This window comes from Temnothorax curvispinosus, unplaced genomic scaffold (genome assembly GCF_003070985.1).
Source record: "Temnothorax curvispinosus isolate PA1 unplaced genomic scaffold, ASM307098v1 QBEX01000740.1, whole genome shotgun sequence".
Lineage (NCBI taxonomy): Eukaryota > Metazoa > Arthropoda > Insecta > Hymenoptera > Formicidae > Temnothorax > Temnothorax curvispinosus.
The window spans coordinates 973,482-993,660 of record NW_020210520.1 but is presented as its reverse complement, the minus strand read 5'-3'; the positions used below and the strand labels follow the sequence as shown (position 1 = coordinate 993,660).

Below are 20,179 nucleotides of genomic sequence, written 5' to 3'. Positions count from 1 at the left end.
CGGTTTCTATAAAACCGCGGCGGGTTTGTTGAAGCCGCGTGTAATTTTTTTAAAAGCATGTGCGATTTAATTGATACCGCGTGCGGCTTCTTTAAGACGGCTGTACACGCGTGCGGCTTTTTTAAAACTGCTAAGAGCTCGGGCGGTTTACATATATATATATATATATATAAAGAGCGCTGTCGTTTTTTTGAAATCGCATAATAAACGCCGGCGTTTCTGTTAAAGTTGCTTGAAAAGCCGCTTCATTGCGACTGCATCGAATAAATCGGTGTGGATTAAGCTTTACACACGTGCGGTATAGTTTGTCCACTCGAGGGCGCTTTCCGCGGTAACATGTGCACAATGCACATGCATTTTTTGTAATTGGTTGGTCATGTCATCAGGAAGCTGGAGCCAACAGTCCGGAGTAGATAGGTTATGGTAGCTCTTCGCAAGACCTTGGAATTTAGGAGTGCTAACGAAATATGACTGAACGTGCTTGCGGTATCGTTACAAATGGCCATCACACTGATATCGTTTTAAAATCCTACAGGTATTGGACAATGATCTGTACGCGTCTCCTTGTTGGGACACGGTTATATTTATTTACTTACCGCGCGCTATCACGTTTTCATTTTTACAGCAATCGCACACTGCTGATTGTAACGCACTTTAAAAAGTTCGGGACGTTATTGACGATAAATCGTGAATCCGCTGTGAATGGTTACAATAGCGATGTATTCTCGATAAAGTAAGTAAGAACGTTATTATAAATTAATAACAATGTAGCGATTAATATATTATCATAATGTAAGTAAAATAGTTCACCGCGTTGTTTAAATGCATTATATCTATCTAAATTAATATTCCCTTAAAATTAGGACAGTTTTTGGCAGCGACAACAATGACGTTCATGTAGCCGCTAGATACATAGCACAACAAATAAACATTGAGAAACCGTTACTACTGTCAATAGCACTAAAAGATTATAATCTGGAGACCTTGAAATCCATCGTCGCTGCTGTAAATCAGATAAAATTATAGTAATCGGTGAATCACCATGAGCTTAATCTTTGGTCAACTTGTTATCGGCCCACCCGGCAGTGGGAAAACAACGTATTGCAATGCAATGTCCAAATTCTTGGAGTCTATTGGAAGAAAAGTGGCTGTTATTAATATTGGTGTGTAAATGTTATATTTTAATTGCTTCCTTCCTGACTAAATCTAAAGCAAATGATCGTTGCATTTTTAGATCCGGCAAACGAAAATATGGAGTACACTCCAGCGGCAGATATATCTGAATTAATTAAACACGAAGAGGCCATGACGCACTGTGAACTTGGACCAAATGGAGCTTTAATTTACTGCATGGAATTCTTGGCAATCAACGTCAAATGGCTTATCACAAAAGTCTTGAATTTAAAAGATCATTACCTTATATTTGATTGTCCTGGTCAAGTGGGTTGCTCTCCTATTTTAAAATTATTCTTTTCTATCTTACGTTCGATAATGCCAAATAGCGTTTAATGTGATAGGTTGAATTATATACGCATCATAAATCGGTGAGCCAGATAGCCGAGGAATTGAATCAGAATTTAGTGAGATTATGCAGCGTGCATCTTGTGGATTCGCATCATTGTAGCGATCCTGGTAGGCATTAACGCACTTGATCGAATTAGTTAAATGACCAACTGTATGAAATTATTAGCGTTTCATTGCTCAATATAATCATTATAATTTATAGGAAAATACTTGTCCTCTCTAACTCTTTGCACAACGGTGATGTTACAAATAGGTTTGCCTCATGTAAATATCATGACAAAGTTTGACGAGATGAAAAAGTTCAGCGATCACCTAGCATTCAATATAGATTACTACACCGAAGTACTAGATTTAAAGTATCTCTTGGAACGATTGGATGAAGATCCCTTTACTGCAAAGTAAGCTAAATGTAATTAAATAAAGATATTTCATTAAAAACCGAAATACGCAGAAAGTTTTTAAACAGGTGTAATGTTTTATAGATACAAAAAACTTAATGCTGCACTGGTATCAATAATCGAGAACTACAGTCTTGTCAGTTTTATACCATTGGACGTTAACAACAAAGCCATGTTGCTACAAGTAAAGAACGCGGTGGATAAAGCCAATGGATATGTTTTCGGTGGTAATGAACCGCGAGACGTTCAAACATTACTCGCATGTGCGGTAGGGGCAGTCAGTGAAGCTGAAAAAATGTCAACGTTCGATGAATATTTATAAACGATCTCACTTTGGAGTAATCCTCATGAAATACATCCATACACGTATTTATGTAAGAATATCTTGATGTAATTTTTATTATGTTTATAAATAATAAATGCCGTGTAGTTGAGTACTCTTATTATTTACAAAGTATCTTTATTATATGCATATTTTTCAATCTGATTGACGAAAATTTGTGCCAAGTCGTCGTAGTCGTAGACTCGTTTTAAAAATGTGTCCGTAAGTTTTAAACCGGAAATAGTCTGTAAAGGAACGATACTTAGTACAGTGCATCTCCGTAATCTTCGTAATTCCCGTAAATCACTTACGATAATGCCTGTATCTAAGGTAATGAAACAGAGAGGTATGTCCATGGAAGCGCCGGGTTTCAGAGTGCCGATTGTTGTGTCAGACATCCCGCACCAAGCTACGGAATTATTCGATTCCAAACTCAATAACAATTCCATACTTCTTTCTCTATAGAAGAGAGTGAAAAAATTGTTATTATATTCACAATAATTCTATATATTCTTTTAATGTAATCGTACTTACGATGTATTTATTATATGGCATGTACAATTAACTGGTTCTTCAAGATGAGCTTTTAAAGGAATATTCTTTATGATAACCCTTAGATCCCCATATTCAGGTGCCTGAGACAACATTGGAACAATTTTATACACGATCATATTCGTTGAGGAATAACGTAACATACCATTCTCTGCAATTGACTCGTTTGCAATCTTCCTCTTTCTCCCAAATTGCTCCTCCACACGATGTCCAGTTTGCCAATATTTGTAGCATTTTGCATCATTTTCGGATCTTTCAATAAGCTTGACTGTGGTTTTAAACAATACAGATATTGTCTACTACAGCCTGTATCTAACTGATTTACACTTCCGTAGATAGATTCCCCTTCGTCGTTTGTATTCAACGTGGTTACTGAAATATGACGCGTTTTGAATTTAAGATTCCAAGTCAACATTGTCATAATTAGTAAAAACTTACCACTAAATAAGTGGGACGACTCGAGGGCTACTTTTTCTAAGCAAATTGGCCCAGATGTTAGATTCTGTATTTGTGCTTCGAGATATACCTCATCTGACTTCAAGAAATATTATCATGAAAACGCATTATCAGAGTACCATAACAATGGTATAAAATATCGTTAATACAATAGATATCTAAATATTACTTCTGCATTATAAAACTTGGTCTTCACATCTAGTGGTTTAACCACCTGGAACTTGAAATACTTTCTAAATGATAGCGGGGGTCCAATCTGATTTGTGTAAGACACTTCACAAACTAATCTGGAGAAACAAAAAGTGATGTATTTTTCATTTGAAGGTAAAAGTGAATTTTTGTTTTACACTTATGTAGGAAACTTATAAACATCCTTACATATGAGTACCTATTTCCTTAACCTCATGGTGAATAACTTCATCCACCGTGCTGTCAGGCGCTAATTCTTTCCCTTCCAGATTATTGGCGGATAGTGGAATTACTTGTGTACTCGTTTGTAAATCTGCCTACAAAATGCATAAACGCACAATGTTAGAAAACATGAAAATAAAATAGGATGTCAAATAGGGTCATCTAAAGAAAAAAAAACCTTAACATATAATTCAAACTTACTTTCACATTAACATTTTTTACCACTTGATTGCTGCCATTGTGAACACACAGGTAACTAGAGAATATCTCTCCTAAATATATATTTCTGAAATAACAAACATCACTTTCAATCTTGTACACTCATGGCTTGTCGCGATTAAGCGGAAGGAAAATTTCTGGGCAAGAGACATACCCAAAACTTTGAGGCAGTACCATAAACTGCCCTATGGCGAGTGCCTCCATGCCTTGCAATGCCGTGCAATCGTTCTTAAGTTCGTTGTTTAACGTATTGCCTGGCAAGTCTGTAGAATCGCACGTGACAACCATAGGGCTCGCCAGGATTGGATGTGTCAATCTCATTACTGTAGAAAACAATTTATTTGGAATTTTAGTAACGGATATAATTACTCTTTCACGTCATTTTTCCAGTCAGAAGATTGTCGTGCATTGAAGTAATTACTTAGTTAATAGTTTCTAATTCTAAAAGCAATAATTAACAAGCAATATAAGAGCAATATTCTTGCCCTTTCGTGATGTATTACCTTTCAAAGCCAGCAAGTGTTCACTCTTCGTCTTGACTTCCATCTTTTTCCGAATAAATCACGAAAGAAACATTAAACAAACGCTGTTAAATTATCTAAAAATTATTTGTGTATCGCTGTCAGATAAACGTCACTTTAGAACCCTAACCTCATTATCTTGTGTCAAATGTTTTTGTAGCTGCACCATAGTGTACTTTCTGCACTTCAAACGTACAAAAGGTTCGGAGTTCGGATACAAAGAACAAACTTATCGATACATCGCGAACTAATCGATTCAAGTCAAAATGATTGAAATTTGTTCGATATATGATTTAAAAAGAATTTTTAGTCCTTTATTTTTAGTCCCTAACTAGTTATTCATTATTCGCAATGTTGCTATTTATCTAATAAATTAAATAAATCTAATTAATTCGACATCTTTACATATAATGATATTATTGTTAAGATAATTCTCACTTTGCAATTTAGGCTTATAGATAATTTATTAGATAATAAAAGAAAGATAAAATATAACGATATAATGATATATATATTTAATTTGTGTATCTCTTTTTAAAAAGGCATCAAATTTAATGCAGTTTCCGTCATTTTCGACGATTACCCTAAGTCGATACCTCTGTTGAAAAAAGAATTGAGATTGAAGAATGCGTTATGGCTACCCATTGTGGCTACCAGATGAAGTAATCAAGGGACCTGTTTCGCAAATATAAATTTAACGGACCATGTTGTGATCTGTAGTTATAATCACATATCTATTACCGCTTTGTAACACGCTTTCCGTCCTTTAGGTCAAGGTATTTTGCTTGCTTGATACGATTGTCGAAAAGCTAACCTCTTTCGACGGTGTTTTGATTTTTGGGGAATCGTGCCAGCGACCGGTGGATTTGCTAATTGTACGCTATATAATTACAGTTTTATGCCTGCATGTTACGTAACTATCGCTTCGCGCGATGTTATTTCAATCCGCTCGTACTCGTGATTCATCACATGTACTTATCCTTTACTCATCCCTATTTTGCATATATTATAACCACTACACACACGTGGCATTCAGTCTCATACACATCTTTCTTCATACGTGTTTCAGAATATTGCGAACGGGCGACTATGTTTGACCAAAGAATCATAGCACTCGGTTTCGTCATGTGCTTGGTAACAGTATTTAACTTTTCCCTTCATCGGATCGAGGAAGGCCATGTGGGGGTGTATTTTCGAGTGAGTTGTCTCAAACGATAGATTCTATTCCTATTATCTCCAATAATCTTATTGCTTTTAACTGTATGAATATCTATCAGGGTGGTGCACTGTTGCCCCAAGTGAGCAATCCAGGATTTCACATGATGATACCGTTTCTGACCACTTATCGTCCGGTTCAAGTAACTCTGCAGACAGACGAAGTGAAGAATGTGCCATGTGGAACCAGCGGTGGTGTTATTATCTACTTTGATCGTATAGAAGTTGTGAATATATTAGGTGCAAATAGCGGTAAGTCGTGGAACAGATTTTTCTAATTTTTGAGAATGTTGATATATTTTGTGAAAGTATATATTAACAGATACTTACATTTTTGTGTAGTTTACAACATGGTGAGAAATTTCACAGTGGATTACGACCGCACTTTAATTTTTAACAAAGTGCATCATGAATTAAACCAATTTTGTTCTGTACACACATTACATGAAGTGTACATTGATCTGTTTGATCAAATTGATGAAAATCTGAAGACTGCACTTCAAAGAGACTTGAATGAATTAGCGCCTGGTCTTAATATTCAAGCTGTAAGAGTAACGAAGCCAAAAATTCCTGAAACAATCAGGAAGAACTACGAATTAATGTAAGGGATTACTCTGCTAATTAATTAGGTTGCTTTGTACAGTTCAATTTTCTTTATATTTCTATAGTTTATATATTAATGTATTTTTATACAATATTTTGAATTATCCAGGGAAGCAGAGAAAACGAAGCTATTAATATCCACGCAACATCAGAAAGTAGTAGAGAAAGATGCTGAGACCGATCGCAAGAAGGCCATCATTGAGGCTGAAAAGGAAGCGCTAGTTGCAAAGATTCAATACAATCAAAAGATTATGGAGAAAGAATCCCTACAACAAATGGCTGCCATAGAAGACGAGATGCATTTAGCAAGGCAAAAAAGCCGTTCAGATGCCGAATTTTACCAGATGAAAATGCAAGCCGAGGCGAACAAAATACTTTTGTCTAAGGAATTTTTAGAGCTCAAGAAATATGAGGCATTGGCACACAACACTAAAATATATTACGGGCAAGACATTCCCAGAATGTTTGCATTTGGTAGTTGCTTGAATGATGCCGACTTCAAATCTAATACCAATATTGCACAAAAGTGATGAACTATAGATAGTGCAATTCAGATACCTTATTTTGATGATTACTGTTACATAAGATGAAACGTGATGGATCTTATCTTTTCGGATGAGTACTTTTATAGAGAATCGAAAAACTTTGGAAAATTTACAACTCCTAGTTGTGCGCAGGGACATTTTTTTTTATATAGAAAGCATATATTGTTACATAGGACCGTATTTATTACATAGGTCCGTTCTTATCTCAAGACCGTATATAAGACCGAACTGTGAATATCAGCCATAGATTGTACAGACGATTCTAGAATTTTGGAGTGTTACTTATTCCTCCTAATTAATTGTGTGGAATTAAAATTTTGTATGAATGTATTTATTAAATCTATATAGTATAGATAGATAGATACATTACGAATACAAATACATGATCCGTTTTTTTATTATATATAATGAAAAACGTTTTCTCTTCAATATAAGGTGATTATGTAATAATTACACAAGCATGTAATATGTAATAATTACATAATCCTGAATTATTAACATAAAAAATGACTATAAAAAGTAATATCTTGATTAGGAATCTGCATTAAAATAAAATTTAATAACTACTTTAGCATCAATTTTTTTTCCAAAGAAGAAAATTGTTAAGTGAAATATTTAAATTACATTTTTAAATTATGTTTTTCATTCGTCTTATGGTCGTAGTTCTTCCAAAACATTTGTAATAGTTTTTGTTCTTATTAAGCTATGCAATTTTTTGTTTACGACTGTACTTGATTTTTTATAAGGAAGGGTAAAAGCTATAGTGATGTAAGTCAAATTTTTAAAAATATTAACTCGTGTGTGCATAGATGCAATCTATACAATATATAAATTGCATCTATGAACACAAGTCAATATTTTAAAAAATTTGACTTACACCACTATGGCTTTTACCCCTCCATATATAAAGGTGTATTAATTGGCTTATTCATCTTCTTTTGATGTTATTAGAGAATAAAGACAAAATTAATATTAAATTTAAAGGTAAACAAATTTTTTTGTTTATTTAATTTCCATGCATAATATATTATTCCGTTATTGCTTTTTTTACAAGGAAAATTAAACCATTTTTCGTATTAATACACGGAGAAAATTTTATGTTAAATTTTACTATGCTGCCGCACCAACTGCGGACCATCAAGACGCCCAAGTTTAAATGCTATAGTCTTGTGTAAAATTAAAATTACTATGTCCATAGCATTTAATGCTACGATCATAGCATTCAATGCTATAATAATGCTATGATCGTATCACTAAATGCTATGAACATAGTAATTTTACACAAGACTATAGCATTTAAACTTGGGCGTCTTGATGGTCCGCAGTTGGTGCGGCAGCATAGTAAAATTTAACATAAAATTTTCTCCGTGTATGTATAAGTTCAGAAATATATGAGATGAGATGTCATTTGATTTTTTTACGATGTTCTCTCGCTCTACGCATATGGACTTTAGGCTCTTCCAACGGTAAGGATTTAACATCGTTTATGTTCTGATTTAACGTCCGTAATTCTTCCAGTGCTCTTTTAGCTAATTTCCCTTCTGGCGTAGTCGGCGGTTCCAAAAGAAGCATAGTCAGTGCTTTCTTTAAAAGATCCTTAGCTTCTTCCAGTTGGCAGGCCAACTGCGTTGAAGAAATTTCACGTGCAGAATAAGATCGATTCGCCAATATTATTACAGGCAAATGCATCTCGTATAACATTATGCCTAAAACCAATATTTATAATATTCATAAATATTTTTCTTAATCGTATAAAAATTTCTTTATAAAAACTTGTAACATTAGAATATTATTTTTTTTCCAGATATTTATAATTTATGTTATCTGAATATTATGCAGTCTAAACAATAATGCGTTCGTACCTTTTAAACGTGATATGCCCGGCTCTACTATGTCTAAGACATTATAGACTTCCTTACACGTATCCAACATTTTTTGAACAATCTTTTTCTGAGGATTAGGAGATGTTATTTCTTTTCTGCAGGCTGTTAACAATTTCTGCTTTAAAGACAACATTAGGAAATGATTGGTATGCAAAGATTGGGACAATTTCCTAAGTAAGTTGTCTATCCTCTGAAAAATATTAAGCTGCTGCAATGATTATGGAAAAAAAATGTAAAGCTCTAAATATATAATCACGAACTTTTATGTCAACGTCCTCGCATTCGTCGATAAGTGTTCTGCATATGTTCAACGTAGCTCTGATAAGATGACCGCCGTAGGTCCTCTTGCACATCTGACATTGCCATCGACTTCGCTCGTATGGATCGACGATGGAGGTATCTTGCATACCTATGAATCCTTTTTTACAACGCGGACATAGCACGCTACTTAAATGCGACTGCAATTCGTATGGATCTGTACATAGAGAGCACTCGCATTCGAAATACTTTCCCTCTCGAAGATGCTCTTTTCTGTCAGCTGTACCCTAATAGTTAAATATATTAATATTGGTGTATAAATTAGGAAATATTGCTTTTTAAAGTTCACTCAGCACATAAATAATAATAAGTGTCTCTTTCAAATCTAACAACAATAAAAATATTTTTAGTAAAAAATATAGTCTTTGATTGAATCGTTAGATAATATTGAATTAACTTAAATTAAATTATCCAATAATATTGAAATATTAGTGAAAGAAAGTAAAATATTATTAATTTTGTTAGAGTTTTGTTATAATTGTGCAACTAACTGACCAGCAACGACGAGGTATAATTAAATAGGATAGGTTCGTCCTGTTTAATCGCTACGCTCGCATAAATGGTCAGTTGGAAATTGTCGTCCACGGTGAGGTGAGTGTTGCCTCTGCAGTCATGAGCCATCAGGGTCGCCTCGATGTATAAACCTCGTAGAAGAAGACCGTCAACAGCACCAGGTGATCGCAACTCGAAGGCATTCACATCCAAAATGCCGCACAATTTGTGCATTAATTCCGCGCTCGGTGGCTCGATCTCAGCGGGCATGCGAAACCTTCGAATTACCTGTACCACATACATATACCGCACATATATACAATGGGACAACTAAAACACCTTGGATGCTTTCGAACAAAGGAAACTTATTAGGTAAATATCTTGAAAATATTTATGCTGTTCTTGTGCTTAATTTGCATGATTAGATTAAACGTTTAATATATATGTAAAAATCTGATTTATGTGAAACTCACATCTACGATATTGACTTCTCTGTCCCTCCAAATGGATGTGCCAATCCTTTTATCCAAATGTGCCTCCATACGATCTATTTTCTCCCACACAGTTGGATCCTTGTGTTTTATTAGCCATAGTCGCAAGGCCAGTAAAATTCCCGCCGCATCAATTCCGTTTTCCGTCAATAGATCTCGATTATCTCTAAATATTTGGCATTCTTCATTCGTGTGATGCTTTATTCGTGCCTTCGAAGATACGTGAAAGAAGATTAAAAGTGCTATTTCGAAAGTGACATAATTAACTTTGCGTAACACAGCGATTCTCAATAAGCTTTATCCTGCAGTTCTTTTTATATGAGCAAAATTTCGTAAAATCACTGATTGCATATATTTTTCACAAATAATCTCACTCGCAAGAGTTTAAGTTTTATCCAACGGCTCGTGCGAAAATGCTTTTTTCCATCGTCCGATAACAAATTGTTTCTGAGACGTCTCTTTGAGAATCGCCGTTGTATAACGTACTCCGTAACTTGTTACCTCGCATGCTACGCTGCACAGCGGTGCAAAGTTACATCTGGAACAAGCATACTGTCTCCCTTTGACAATTTTTGGTAATGTGCGCATACAAGCAAAGCAGAAACAATCCTTGTACATCATGGGACCGACCGCGATCGGTTCCTCTCGAATTATAACTTCCCCCGGCGTTATGTTTTTAGCTGATACGAGATACCTTATGAACAAAAGATTATAGTTTGCAACAATTATAATTACGGTTGTGCAAAACTAAATACACATATGCTTCAATACATAGCGCAAGCGTATTTATTTTGTAAATGCAGAGAAATGTCAAACTTATTTTAAGGATAAAATCGATAATTAAGGATAAACACGTAAAGAATTAATTTCTTCTTTCTGTTGGTTCTATTTCTTTTAAAATTATTTAATAAAAGTTTTAATGACTTAACTGTATAAACAAATAAAGAGTGTGCAAATGATGAAATAATGTTTTCAAATAAGCACATGTGTTTTAAGATTTTGTCTCAATTTGATTATACGATAATTAGTAATTAGTATGTAAATTATACAAAGAGACATATTAGTATAATGCTAAATTGTAACTGCGACTATACCTTCCAAGCTTCTTCGAATGCGTAACCTTGTACTTCGCGGTGGACGTCATATCTCCAGATTACTTCCTTCAAGTTAGCGATTGTCGACCCGTAACTAGCATTGGCAAGCAGGCATTAGTAATATGAACCGTCTTCCTTAGGCACTCACGCGACGGGCTGTATTATTAGATACTGCGTGGCATCGCGCGCAACCTGTAATGTTAGTACAGTACGTGATGTACGCATTAGCAGTACAATATATATATACACATATACATACATATAACAAGAGAGGGAAAAAAATCTATTGGATATTTTCTTAAGATATCTCGTTAAAAATTCATAATATCGAGAAATTTTATGTAAATTTTCCGTTCTACAGACTTTCTACTTTGTTACAGAATTAGAAATATTTTTAGGATATTGAATGAAAATTACAAATTTCTTTTGTAACTTTTATATTTTTATTAACATTTTCTACTCTATATGAGAATAATTTAATAATAATTAATACATTGTAATTCATTGTATATTGCATAATAATTTGAAGAAATTATAAGACACTTGTGTGTAATATTTGGGATATTCAGGATGGTATTTCTTAGTGTACCCTATTTTCTCTTTCAGTTGTTTCATAAAAATCACTTTCCTTGATCAAAAAATTGCAAAATATAATCAGATGGAATTGGCACTTGTTGGTTTCTCGAGAGACCTCAAGAAACATGATGTTTATTAATATATAATAAATTTATACAAATAACGAGATTTTACAACAGATACTTATAAATCATTTATGGATTGTTCCAGTTGAACTATAGATTCCTTCGCGACGAGTCCTATTTGTCCCTCGGACGTCTCTGGTTGCTCTAAGCTTAATATCGTAGCCGCCTCTTTTAAAATATTCGCCGCTTCTATCATTTTAGACTTCAGTCCGGCCTCGTCAATGACACCGGCATTCCACTGACCTTTCGCTAAAAATAGTAACGGTGCGTGTAACTCGTATAGCGTCATGCCTGCAACCAAAAAGGTAAAGCAACAAAGTTATTCATACATATTTTCTCTAATTTTCTTTAATTTTCTCTAATTTATAAGAAATATATACCTCTTACACGACTGTACCCAGGTTCTACAACATCCAATACTTGAAGCAATAAACGGCACATCTCGACTTTATGCTCCAATACAACATCCGGCAAATCGTCCAACAAATATTCGTCAACCCGGCCGTACATTTGAGTCAATGAGTGTCTAAGAAATATTATATTCCGCAATTTAGGAATTTTTAACAATATATAATGTGAAAAGTATGTTATGCGAGAATAATTAAATTTGGTAAAATTGACTTTGTCGAATTTAATTAATTTTTATATCTTTATTAAAGATATTTATTATTATCTGGCAACTGTGTTCCGTACCTTAACATCGAAAGAAAGGCATGACGGGGGTGTAAAACCGATCTGTACTTTTTCATAATGGTCTCTCTTGCGTTAATCGCATCAGCTCCGTCAGCTCCGCTGATGGCTTCAACGGCGTCAACTTCCGCTTGAATTATCTGCAGAACTTTTCGTACTGCGTGACCGTTGGTGGAAAAATCGCAATGCGTACATTTCCATGTACTTTGCGGATCTGAAAAATATTGTTGATCGTGTAGATGCAATCGCTATTTTATACATTCTCAATCATTAATATAATAAAATTAGAAATGCTGTTAATATTACATTATTGCCAAAAACCAAAAAACTAATATAATTTCAATTCCTGACATTGAAGGAACTTTATGTTGATTCTTGTATTTTGTTTACTCGCAATTAAATGTAACAATCATTATTGCACGATTGTGATATTTAAAACTAAACTCAATAAACCCGTTTCAATTATCGATTTCTGCTCAACTTAAAGTCGCAACTTAAAGAAAATATTAATTAATAGATAATATATTGCGGTACCTAGAGAATCCAGCGACAAAACGATTCCGTTGTCGCATTTGTTGCACTTCAGTGAGGACATGTGAGTGCTCAGTTCCGTAGGATCTGAACATCGGGGGCACGCGCACGCGAAGTGCTTACCCTCGAGCAGATGCTCTCTCCGTAGCATCGTCGGAAGTAACGAGTGCGTGTAACTCGCGTAGAGTTCACCGCCCGCAGGAATTTTAAGCGTGGTACGCAGCCGTATCCTGTGGACGCAAGAACCTCGTGCATAATTGTTATTCGCATTTAATACGGGGCGTATCTTCATCAGCATAATAAACCGCGTGAGATTTCCTGGGAATCGCGCGCAACGCGCGAATTAATTGAGGAAGGACTGCGTGCATGAGCGTGTAGTAAGTAAGAAAATTAAGATCGCTGCTGCTTAAGATACCACTTAGACCTTTTGCCGATGATAGCTATAGTCTATCATTACAAAGAATTATGTTTTCGTTACATGTCTCCGTTCAAACAAACAACGGTCACTAATTGATGTACCTGTAATCAACCGGCGAGATGCTGTGAGACGTGTTCGAGACGCACGAGTGATTCATCAAAGCGACTGTCGGATAGAGACCACGTGCGCTGAACCCTTTCGCCGTTCGCACCTCGAACGTGTTAATTTCCAAGATACCGCATGCCATTTGTATGTACTCTTCTGAGAATCTGCGTCCAAAATATTTATTTTCAAGAACAGTTTCAAGTCAAAGGAATATGTTATGGTAAAGCACCGCAGTATATACCTGTCAAGTTTGAGCCGTTTTCTCAGATAATCCACAATATTGACGTGATCTGACTTCCATTGCGGTTTCTGACATCTTATCTTACTATGCGCCTCCATATCCTTCACTTCCTTGTTCCACTTTTCGACGTTTTTTTCCGACTCCAACAATAGTCTCAACGGCGTTATGCATTCTAACTGCGGAATACCGTTTTCGCTGTTTCCCTCCAGAGCGGCGTCTACGTTAAACTTCTCGTTCGCCTGTGCAAACACCTATCGAAGAAAATAGATCTTTAGACAAACGCTGCCAAACACAATATCGAAGACAAACATTCGCAGTTAAAAACAGCCCGTTGCTATCTACGGCTTTATGGATTTAAAGACTGAAGATCGCATACTGCGTTCTTTTAAATTTTCCCTATAGTCCAATCTTCTTATTAAAAAGGCAGATTTATTCTTAGGCCATAGCTTCTTGTAGGATTTTTAAGACAGTAAATATAGAAAAAGCTCTTCAATTGAAGTCTTATAATTACCTGGCACTCGTAATCTTTATGTTGCGGAGCATCTTCGCAGTCTTGGCCGCAGACAGGCCATCCGCACTTAGAACATAACGGTTTGTTATCCGATTCCGGGGGCCAAGGTGTATAGCAGGAGAGACACAAGGGATAAGTGCATGCCTTCGGTCCGACGACGAAGGGCATTTCTGTGACGATTTCTTCACCAGCCTGTAGTTCTCTACTCGCGACCATGTATCTGGGAGCATCAAATGCAATTCTTATAAATAAACGTTTAATTAGAATACACGTGATCAAAATAATTATATTATTCTAATCCCGAAAAACATTGATATAACTTTTTCCACGTCAGATCACGTTAAATTTTTTCTAAGTCATTTGTAGACTTCTGCTGTAGTTTAATAAGTATAGTATATCAATTTTATATTGTCATGCAAATCACATGTGTATTCATTAATTCATCCGATTACTCTGATGAAATTCTGCAAATGTTTAATTTATTCCAGCCTTAATGCACCGCGCAGTCTCTCATTAAGAGAATATTTCCTGTTTAAAATTATTCATGGACTTCTGACCCTATATTTTACCTCAGCTAGAACAATTTATCAGTTCCACTTTTTCTTTTTTCTCACCTGCCAACTTGATCATTCTGCAGCACTTCGTACGCTCGCGACGCGGATGCACCACTTTCCTAAAATATTCAAAGAATGTAACAAAACCATGTTGAAATACATTACAAGTTGCACGGACTAATGTCGCAAATATTTACATTTCTCGTCAAGACGTTTGTAAATAGATAAAAATATATAAAATCATCAAAGAGACGATCTCGATTAAATTCCAATTAACTCGACCGGCGATTAATTCAACCGACAAAATTGGTTGTAACAAAATATCTGACTACATGATTCGTCGTCCTTATAATCTTTCTTTCCACATATGTCAATCGAAAGATATGAAACGTTATCTACATAGTACAAGTGTCACTTAACAAATTAATCAAGTCAATCAGAGTTTGGTCCAAAGTGTCATTATAAGAACGTACCGATTCTTGCGACATGGTCGATTGAGAACCAAGCCGGTAAGAAGTAGCTTTCTTCGTCAATGAGCCACTGATTGCTGCATCGATTGAAGGCCTGTGCTGGCCTGTGCTTGAACTGAGCCAAAGCGTGCTTGCCGCACGCTTTATATTCCCGGCTTATTAAAAATATCACGCGCAAGCCTTGCCAATGGTACAATCTAGTATGTACCAGGCGGGTAGTGAGATTTGTGCCGCTTTCAGACACGATGTATTGCGCTCAGATACGTCGCGACCACGCGGCCGGTGTATTTTTGGGTCTCTAAACGTACAGAAGGATCTAAAAGCTTCCATCATTTTCTACATATACTTATTTACCGCAACTGTGCATCGCAAATCTTCTCGGTCTTCTCGTGCTCTACGTTATCGTTTATTTTCCTGTTATTATTACTTCTCATCGACGTGCCACCAACCTTTAAATTGCAATGTTTATCGGACCTTAAATTATAACTGTGGAATATAGTAAAACACTTTGAGACCAAAAGCCTGACGAGAAATTGAAAGGAATACGCAATTATAAATTCTGGTTATTTCTGTTTACATTCTGTTTACAAATACCTCTTTCAAATCTGTCTTGGCGTTCGATCATTCTCTAATTCAAGCAAATTCACGGAATTTTCATGTTATCGAACAGCATGCATGATTAAATTATTACATGCACACGCCATTAATGCGTTAACATACGAATCTATGCACATATCGAAATATGTGTTTAATATATCCAGAAATTAATTTCTTAAGGTATTAATAATTCTATAAATGAATTTTTAATAAATCGACAACCTGTTCGAAGCCTGAGAGTGGCCTCGACCAAATTTCAATTAACTTGTCAAATAAAAATTATCAATAGATAACAATTATCAATTGATAACAAAGTTATCAATTTTTGTTCTTCGAAACGCGAGAAGAAATATTAAATTAGGAATAACGAATTGTATAATTGTATATATAGTTAAAAATTATAATTATAATTGTAGGAATTTTGCTGTAAACAACTCTGTTGATCGAATTAATCATCGATTGAGTGATAATCCGAGTTTGATCGAGTCACCCTGTATTTATTCGCGCAGATTCAAACAGTTCAAACCGTTCGATCTATCGGACCTGACTTCGGGTCGAAGTCGAGCTCGTTTACCGCTCGCGATCGAGTCTCGCGACGAACACGAAAACATTTCTCGCTCGGATTCGTCTGAACGCCCCAAGTTTACGATCGTCCCGATCGCTTCCGGCTCTCAAACGTTCCCAGCTTCCCAGTTCGATCGGCACAATTCGAATCCAAACGTCGCGTCGCGTCGGGACGCGTTGCGAACGGTTGCGGAGCGGAACGAACGCCGCGCGCCGCCTTCGCGCAGAAATAGGCCAGGCGCTTTTTCTCTCGCGCAACGTCGGCGCGCATGCGCGCCCACCGTCCGTGGGTCGCGGACTCTTTCTCTCCCTGCAGTCCCTGCGCTCTCTCTGTCTCGTCGTCTCTCGCGACGTTGCGCGACGTACCCTGCGAAAGAGAGTTGCGCATTTTTCCGTCTCGTGCCCACCAAGACTGTAAGTACATCATCGCCGCGGAGTTCAACCCCCGCGACGGGAAATCCGTCGCGTCGCGAACCTCCGAGATTCGCGGGACGGTCGCGGTGTGGGATGTTGGACGCGGGAGAGAAGCGAACGCGTGTCGGGAACGGGTTTGCGGTCCCTCGTCACGGGGAAACCGGCACGGGATCGCGATCGCAATGTCGTCTGCCGTGGCCTTGTAGAACGCCGTTTCGGGAGGACTTTCGCGTTGCCGGGCGAGCGGAGGCTGGTTTTTCGACGCGCGGCGACGTGCGGAGCGACTTCTAAGTTAGAATCCTGAACGATCGCGGCATCGGTTGGTCGGGCTCATGGATGTGATATTCCTACATCCATTGTCGGGCTTATGTAATACTCGCGAGAGACAGGTCAATACTATTCCGTTCGTACGTATGTTGGAGCTTACATTTCGCGATACCGTAGCACCGGGGATTTGTTTGCGTTAGGCTCTCGTGACAGAGTGACTTTGAGTTTTTTTTTTATGATCCTGAAAGAGCCGCCGCTTTCTTTAAGATTTGCGGACGTGGCACGTTTCAAGTTGCCCAGTGAATAAACCTACGTGTGAAAACGTTTTGCTCCGTTCCATGAATGGATCAATGTACACGTATATGTATTTATCATATAGAATACAGAGAGTATACATTGTTGGCATATGTATCTCGAATTAAATTTAGTCTGCAGTTTTATTGTGGTTATCTATATTTAGCTTTCTGTCCTTGTCCAATCTGTTGTTCTGGGCTAGATCAATTTGTGAATGGCGACAATAGCGAGTCATTAAACAGATATTTTTACTACGTTGCAGAACATGGCTCCTCCGACGTACAACGACCTAGGAAAGAGTGCTCGTGACGTATTTGGTCAAGGTTACCACTTCGGTTTGTTTAAACTTGATGTGAAGACCAAGACTAATTCCGACGTAGAGTTCTCTTGCGGCGGCGTGTCCAATCAGGACACGGGAAAGGTGTTCGGTAACTTGGAGACTAGGTACAAGTTCAAGGAACATGGGTTGACGTTTAGCGAGAAGTGGAATACCGACAATACTCTTGGGACCGAAGTCAGCATTGCGAATAAGTTGCTCAATGGTCTCACGGTCGGCTACAGCTGTACCTTCTCCCCACAAACCGGGTAAGATGGTTTGCGAGTATCAAAAACTTGAATGTTCCGCGATTTGTAGTAAATATATTTGAATATTTTATTTTTGTATTTGCAGTTCCAAGACCGGAAAACTGAAGACGACTTATAAACATGAAAATGTGTCTGCAACTGCTGATTTTGATCTCAGTCTGTCTGCTGGACCTCTAGTTTACACCTCGGCTGTCGTGGGTTATCAAGGTAAATTTAAATATTAAATACATTCATTAGTATCAAAGCTTGACAATATCTTTTTGACACACAATTTAGATCTTTTATGTGCCCATCCCTTTGTCCCAAATACATATTTCCTTATTCTGAACAAGTGGAATGTTTTATAAGTAAAAAAGTAAGCCTGTGTCACACATTTAATTCAAATATTAATTGCGTTATCTGAAAGATTGTTGTTTAGATCAACATATTATTATATTTTACAGGATGGCTGGGTGGTTATCAGGCATCCTTTGACTCACAAAGAAACAAACTTACAAGGAACAACTTTGCTCTTGGATTTACCGCTTCTGACTTTACTCTTCATAGCGCTGTGTAAGTATAATAACAAAAATGTAATACTGTGAGGCATTTCTCGATTTGATTGACATTTGATTAACGTGATATTTTTAATATGTTTTCAGTGATAATGGTCGCGAGTTTAGTAGCTCCATTTATCACAAAATAAAGCCGGAATTGGAGGGAGCAATTAACTTGGCGTATAATTCCAGTAATAATGTAACACAATTTGGTATTGGCGCAAAGTATAATCTTGATAATGATGCTAACATTAGAGCCAAAGTGAATTCTAATCTACAAATAGGTTTGGGATACCAACAGAAACTGCGGGACGGTGAGTAATAATTCCAAAAAATATTTCCTTTTAAAGGTTGAAACAATAGGAAAATATCTTAACATTTTTGTAAGCGTATGATGCAACATAAATCTGTTTAAATAATTTTATGTATAAATTCAAAAATATTTGGTATATATTATAGTACGCACAAGTGCAATGAGAAAAAGTACGTAATATGTTTTTTGTTCGCGGTACTAGCAAAACATTCTATTAATAACTTGTGCTCTGAGAGTGTCCTCTGAGTATTCACACTATGTGGAGAATAAGCTTTTTGGCAGAGTGACAACTTCACAATGGTCTATAGTAATGATTTATGCAATATACAGATATTAAGTTAATAAATCTTTTTACAAAAGGAAATTTATATATTAATAATTATTAATAAATCGCTAAATAACTGAATATCTATTTACAGGTGTAACTTTGACGCTTTCTACAAACATTGACGGGAAGAACTTTGGCTCTGGTGGCCACAAGTATGGCGTCGCACTAGATCTCCAGGCTTAAATACGTACCATATAAAGTAATGCTTATTACGAGAAAGCAAAAAATTTATCCCATACGAATACATATTTCGTGACTTCTGTGTCATAAAATCGGCGTGACAGTACATGCTTCAAATAAAATATTACCTATAACATGTAGATAGATTGATCCTTGAATAGATGCTACAAAATATCATTTGAGATTAGTTGGCGATCGCATTAGTTTAATATACATAATTATGACCATGAATCAGCAATATCTCTTGTGAACAATATGGCATCGTAATTACGCATACAAGTTTGTACTGTTAGTCGTATTGAAATTCCACGCGCAGTTTTTTGTCAGTTCCTGTTAACTGAAATTCTTTCCATAATCGAAAATGATACGCTGGGGTAATATAAAGTGAAGAGGGAAGAAAGAGAAAAAAGGCAATAGTTAGGCAATAGTATGAGAAAAGTTGACATTTAATAAAAACATATGAAAAGGAGATATTTAACATGAAAAATTTTGTCCGTTTACAGTAAATGTGCATAAATATCCGTATTATTAAGAATATTTTTGTATTATACTTTGTATTCGATTATCATATTATTTCATATATGAGTAATATAATTTTCGAGCAAAGTAAAATATTTTTATAAAACGTTACAATGGTTTTAATCAGATAACTGACATTGCAAATCACGTATCTTATCTCTTGTTGGATAGGACCAGATTAGAGTATATGACGTGCATATTTTTATGCAATCAAATAGTGTTAATAATGCGATTGATAGTAAATGTATGCGCATTTCTTTCTTTTGGTATTTCACATAAGTAATATAAAAATATGATGCCTTCTCTAATTCATATAA

General features: G+C 36.2%; 6 protein-coding genes across 10 annotated transcripts; 3 read left to right on the top strand and 3 right to left on the bottom strand.

Moving 5' to 3' along the window:
* The first annotated feature begins 322 nt into the window (after positions 1 to 322).
* LOC112457646 (GPN-loop GTPase 2) lies at positions 323 to 2,366 on the top strand. Its single transcript, XM_025020823.1, has 7 exons — positions 323 to 535; positions 626 to 733; positions 864 to 1,163; positions 1,235 to 1,440; positions 1,518 to 1,632; positions 1,727 to 1,922; positions 2,007 to 2,366. The coding sequence occupies exons 3-7, from the start codon at positions 1,043 to 1,045 to the stop codon at positions 2,242 to 2,244; spliced, it is 876 nt and encodes a 291-aa protein (XP_024876591.1). The 5' UTR covers positions 323 to 535; positions 626 to 733; positions 864 to 1,042; the 3' UTR covers positions 2,245 to 2,366.
* On the bottom strand, positions 2,273 to 4,560 carry LOC112457637 (trafficking protein particle complex subunit 13). The gene is made up of 10 exons (XM_025020812.1): positions 4,386 to 4,560; positions 4,037 to 4,205; positions 3,865 to 3,949; positions 3,631 to 3,758; positions 3,422 to 3,539; positions 3,235 to 3,331; positions 2,942 to 3,168; positions 2,779 to 2,879; positions 2,556 to 2,703; positions 2,273 to 2,489 (listed from the first exon to the last, which is right to left on the bottom strand). The coding sequence occupies exons 1-10, from the start codon at positions 4,426 to 4,428 to the stop codon at positions 2,370 to 2,372; spliced, it is 1,236 nt and encodes a 411-aa protein (XP_024876580.1). The 5' UTR covers positions 4,429 to 4,560; the 3' UTR covers positions 2,273 to 2,369.
* A 443-nt stretch (positions 4,561 to 5,003) lies between these two features.
* On the top strand, positions 5,004 to 7,265 carry LOC112457305 (erlin-1-like). 5 transcript variants are annotated; one of them, XM_025020287.1, is made up of 5 exons: positions 5,004 to 5,065; positions 5,473 to 5,600; positions 5,681 to 5,870; positions 5,961 to 6,219; positions 6,331 to 7,265. In XM_025020287.1, exons 2-5 carry the CDS (start codon positions 5,493 to 5,495, stop codon positions 6,749 to 6,751), a joined length of 978 nt encoding a protein of 325 aa, XP_024876055.1. In that variant the 5' UTR covers positions 5,004 to 5,065; positions 5,473 to 5,492; the 3' UTR covers positions 6,752 to 7,265. The 5 variants fall into 5 exon arrangements, with proteins under 5 accessions (XP_024876055.1, XP_024876038.1, XP_024876047.1 ...); XM_025020270.1 differs by having other exon boundaries at positions 5,011 to 5,119; XM_025020279.1 differs by having other exon boundaries at positions 5,027 to 5,179.
* Positions 7,266 to 7,349: 84 nt separating this feature from the next.
* On the bottom strand, positions 7,350 to 11,475 carry LOC112457542 (protein msta-like). Its single transcript, XM_025020680.1, has 7 exons — positions 11,045 to 11,475; positions 10,452 to 10,644; positions 9,933 to 10,160; positions 9,463 to 9,747; positions 8,910 to 9,194; positions 8,629 to 8,839; positions 7,350 to 8,472 (listed from the first exon to the last, which is right to left on the bottom strand). The coding sequence occupies exons 1-7, from the start codon at positions 11,092 to 11,094 to the stop codon at positions 8,171 to 8,173; spliced, it is 1,554 nt and encodes a 517-aa protein (XP_024876448.1). The 5' UTR covers positions 11,095 to 11,475; the 3' UTR covers positions 7,350 to 8,170.
* Positions 11,476 to 11,644: 169 nt separating this feature from the next.
* On the bottom strand, positions 11,645 to 15,387 carry LOC112457550 (protein msta-like). Its single transcript, XM_025020689.1, has 9 exons — positions 15,269 to 15,387; positions 14,856 to 14,914; positions 14,242 to 14,461; positions 13,731 to 13,981; positions 13,486 to 13,653; positions 12,970 to 13,196; positions 12,439 to 12,649; positions 12,126 to 12,271; positions 11,645 to 12,036 (listed from the first exon to the last, which is right to left on the bottom strand). Exons 1-9 carry the CDS (start codon positions 15,281 to 15,283, stop codon positions 11,804 to 11,806), a joined length of 1,530 nt encoding a protein of 509 aa, XP_024876457.1. The 5' UTR covers positions 15,284 to 15,387; the 3' UTR covers positions 11,645 to 11,803.
* A 1,344-nt stretch (positions 15,388 to 16,731) lies between these two features.
* On the top strand, positions 16,732 to 19,684 carry LOC112457335 (voltage-dependent anion-selective channel-like). Its single transcript, XM_025020322.1, has 6 exons — positions 16,732 to 16,840; positions 17,664 to 17,986; positions 18,072 to 18,193; positions 18,430 to 18,538; positions 18,628 to 18,836; positions 19,255 to 19,684. Exons 2-6 carry the CDS (start codon positions 17,667 to 17,669, stop codon positions 19,344 to 19,346), a joined length of 852 nt encoding a protein of 283 aa, XP_024876090.1. The 5' UTR covers positions 16,732 to 16,840; positions 17,664 to 17,666; the 3' UTR covers positions 19,347 to 19,684.
* The last annotated feature ends 495 nt before the right edge of the window (positions 19,685 to 20,179 follow it).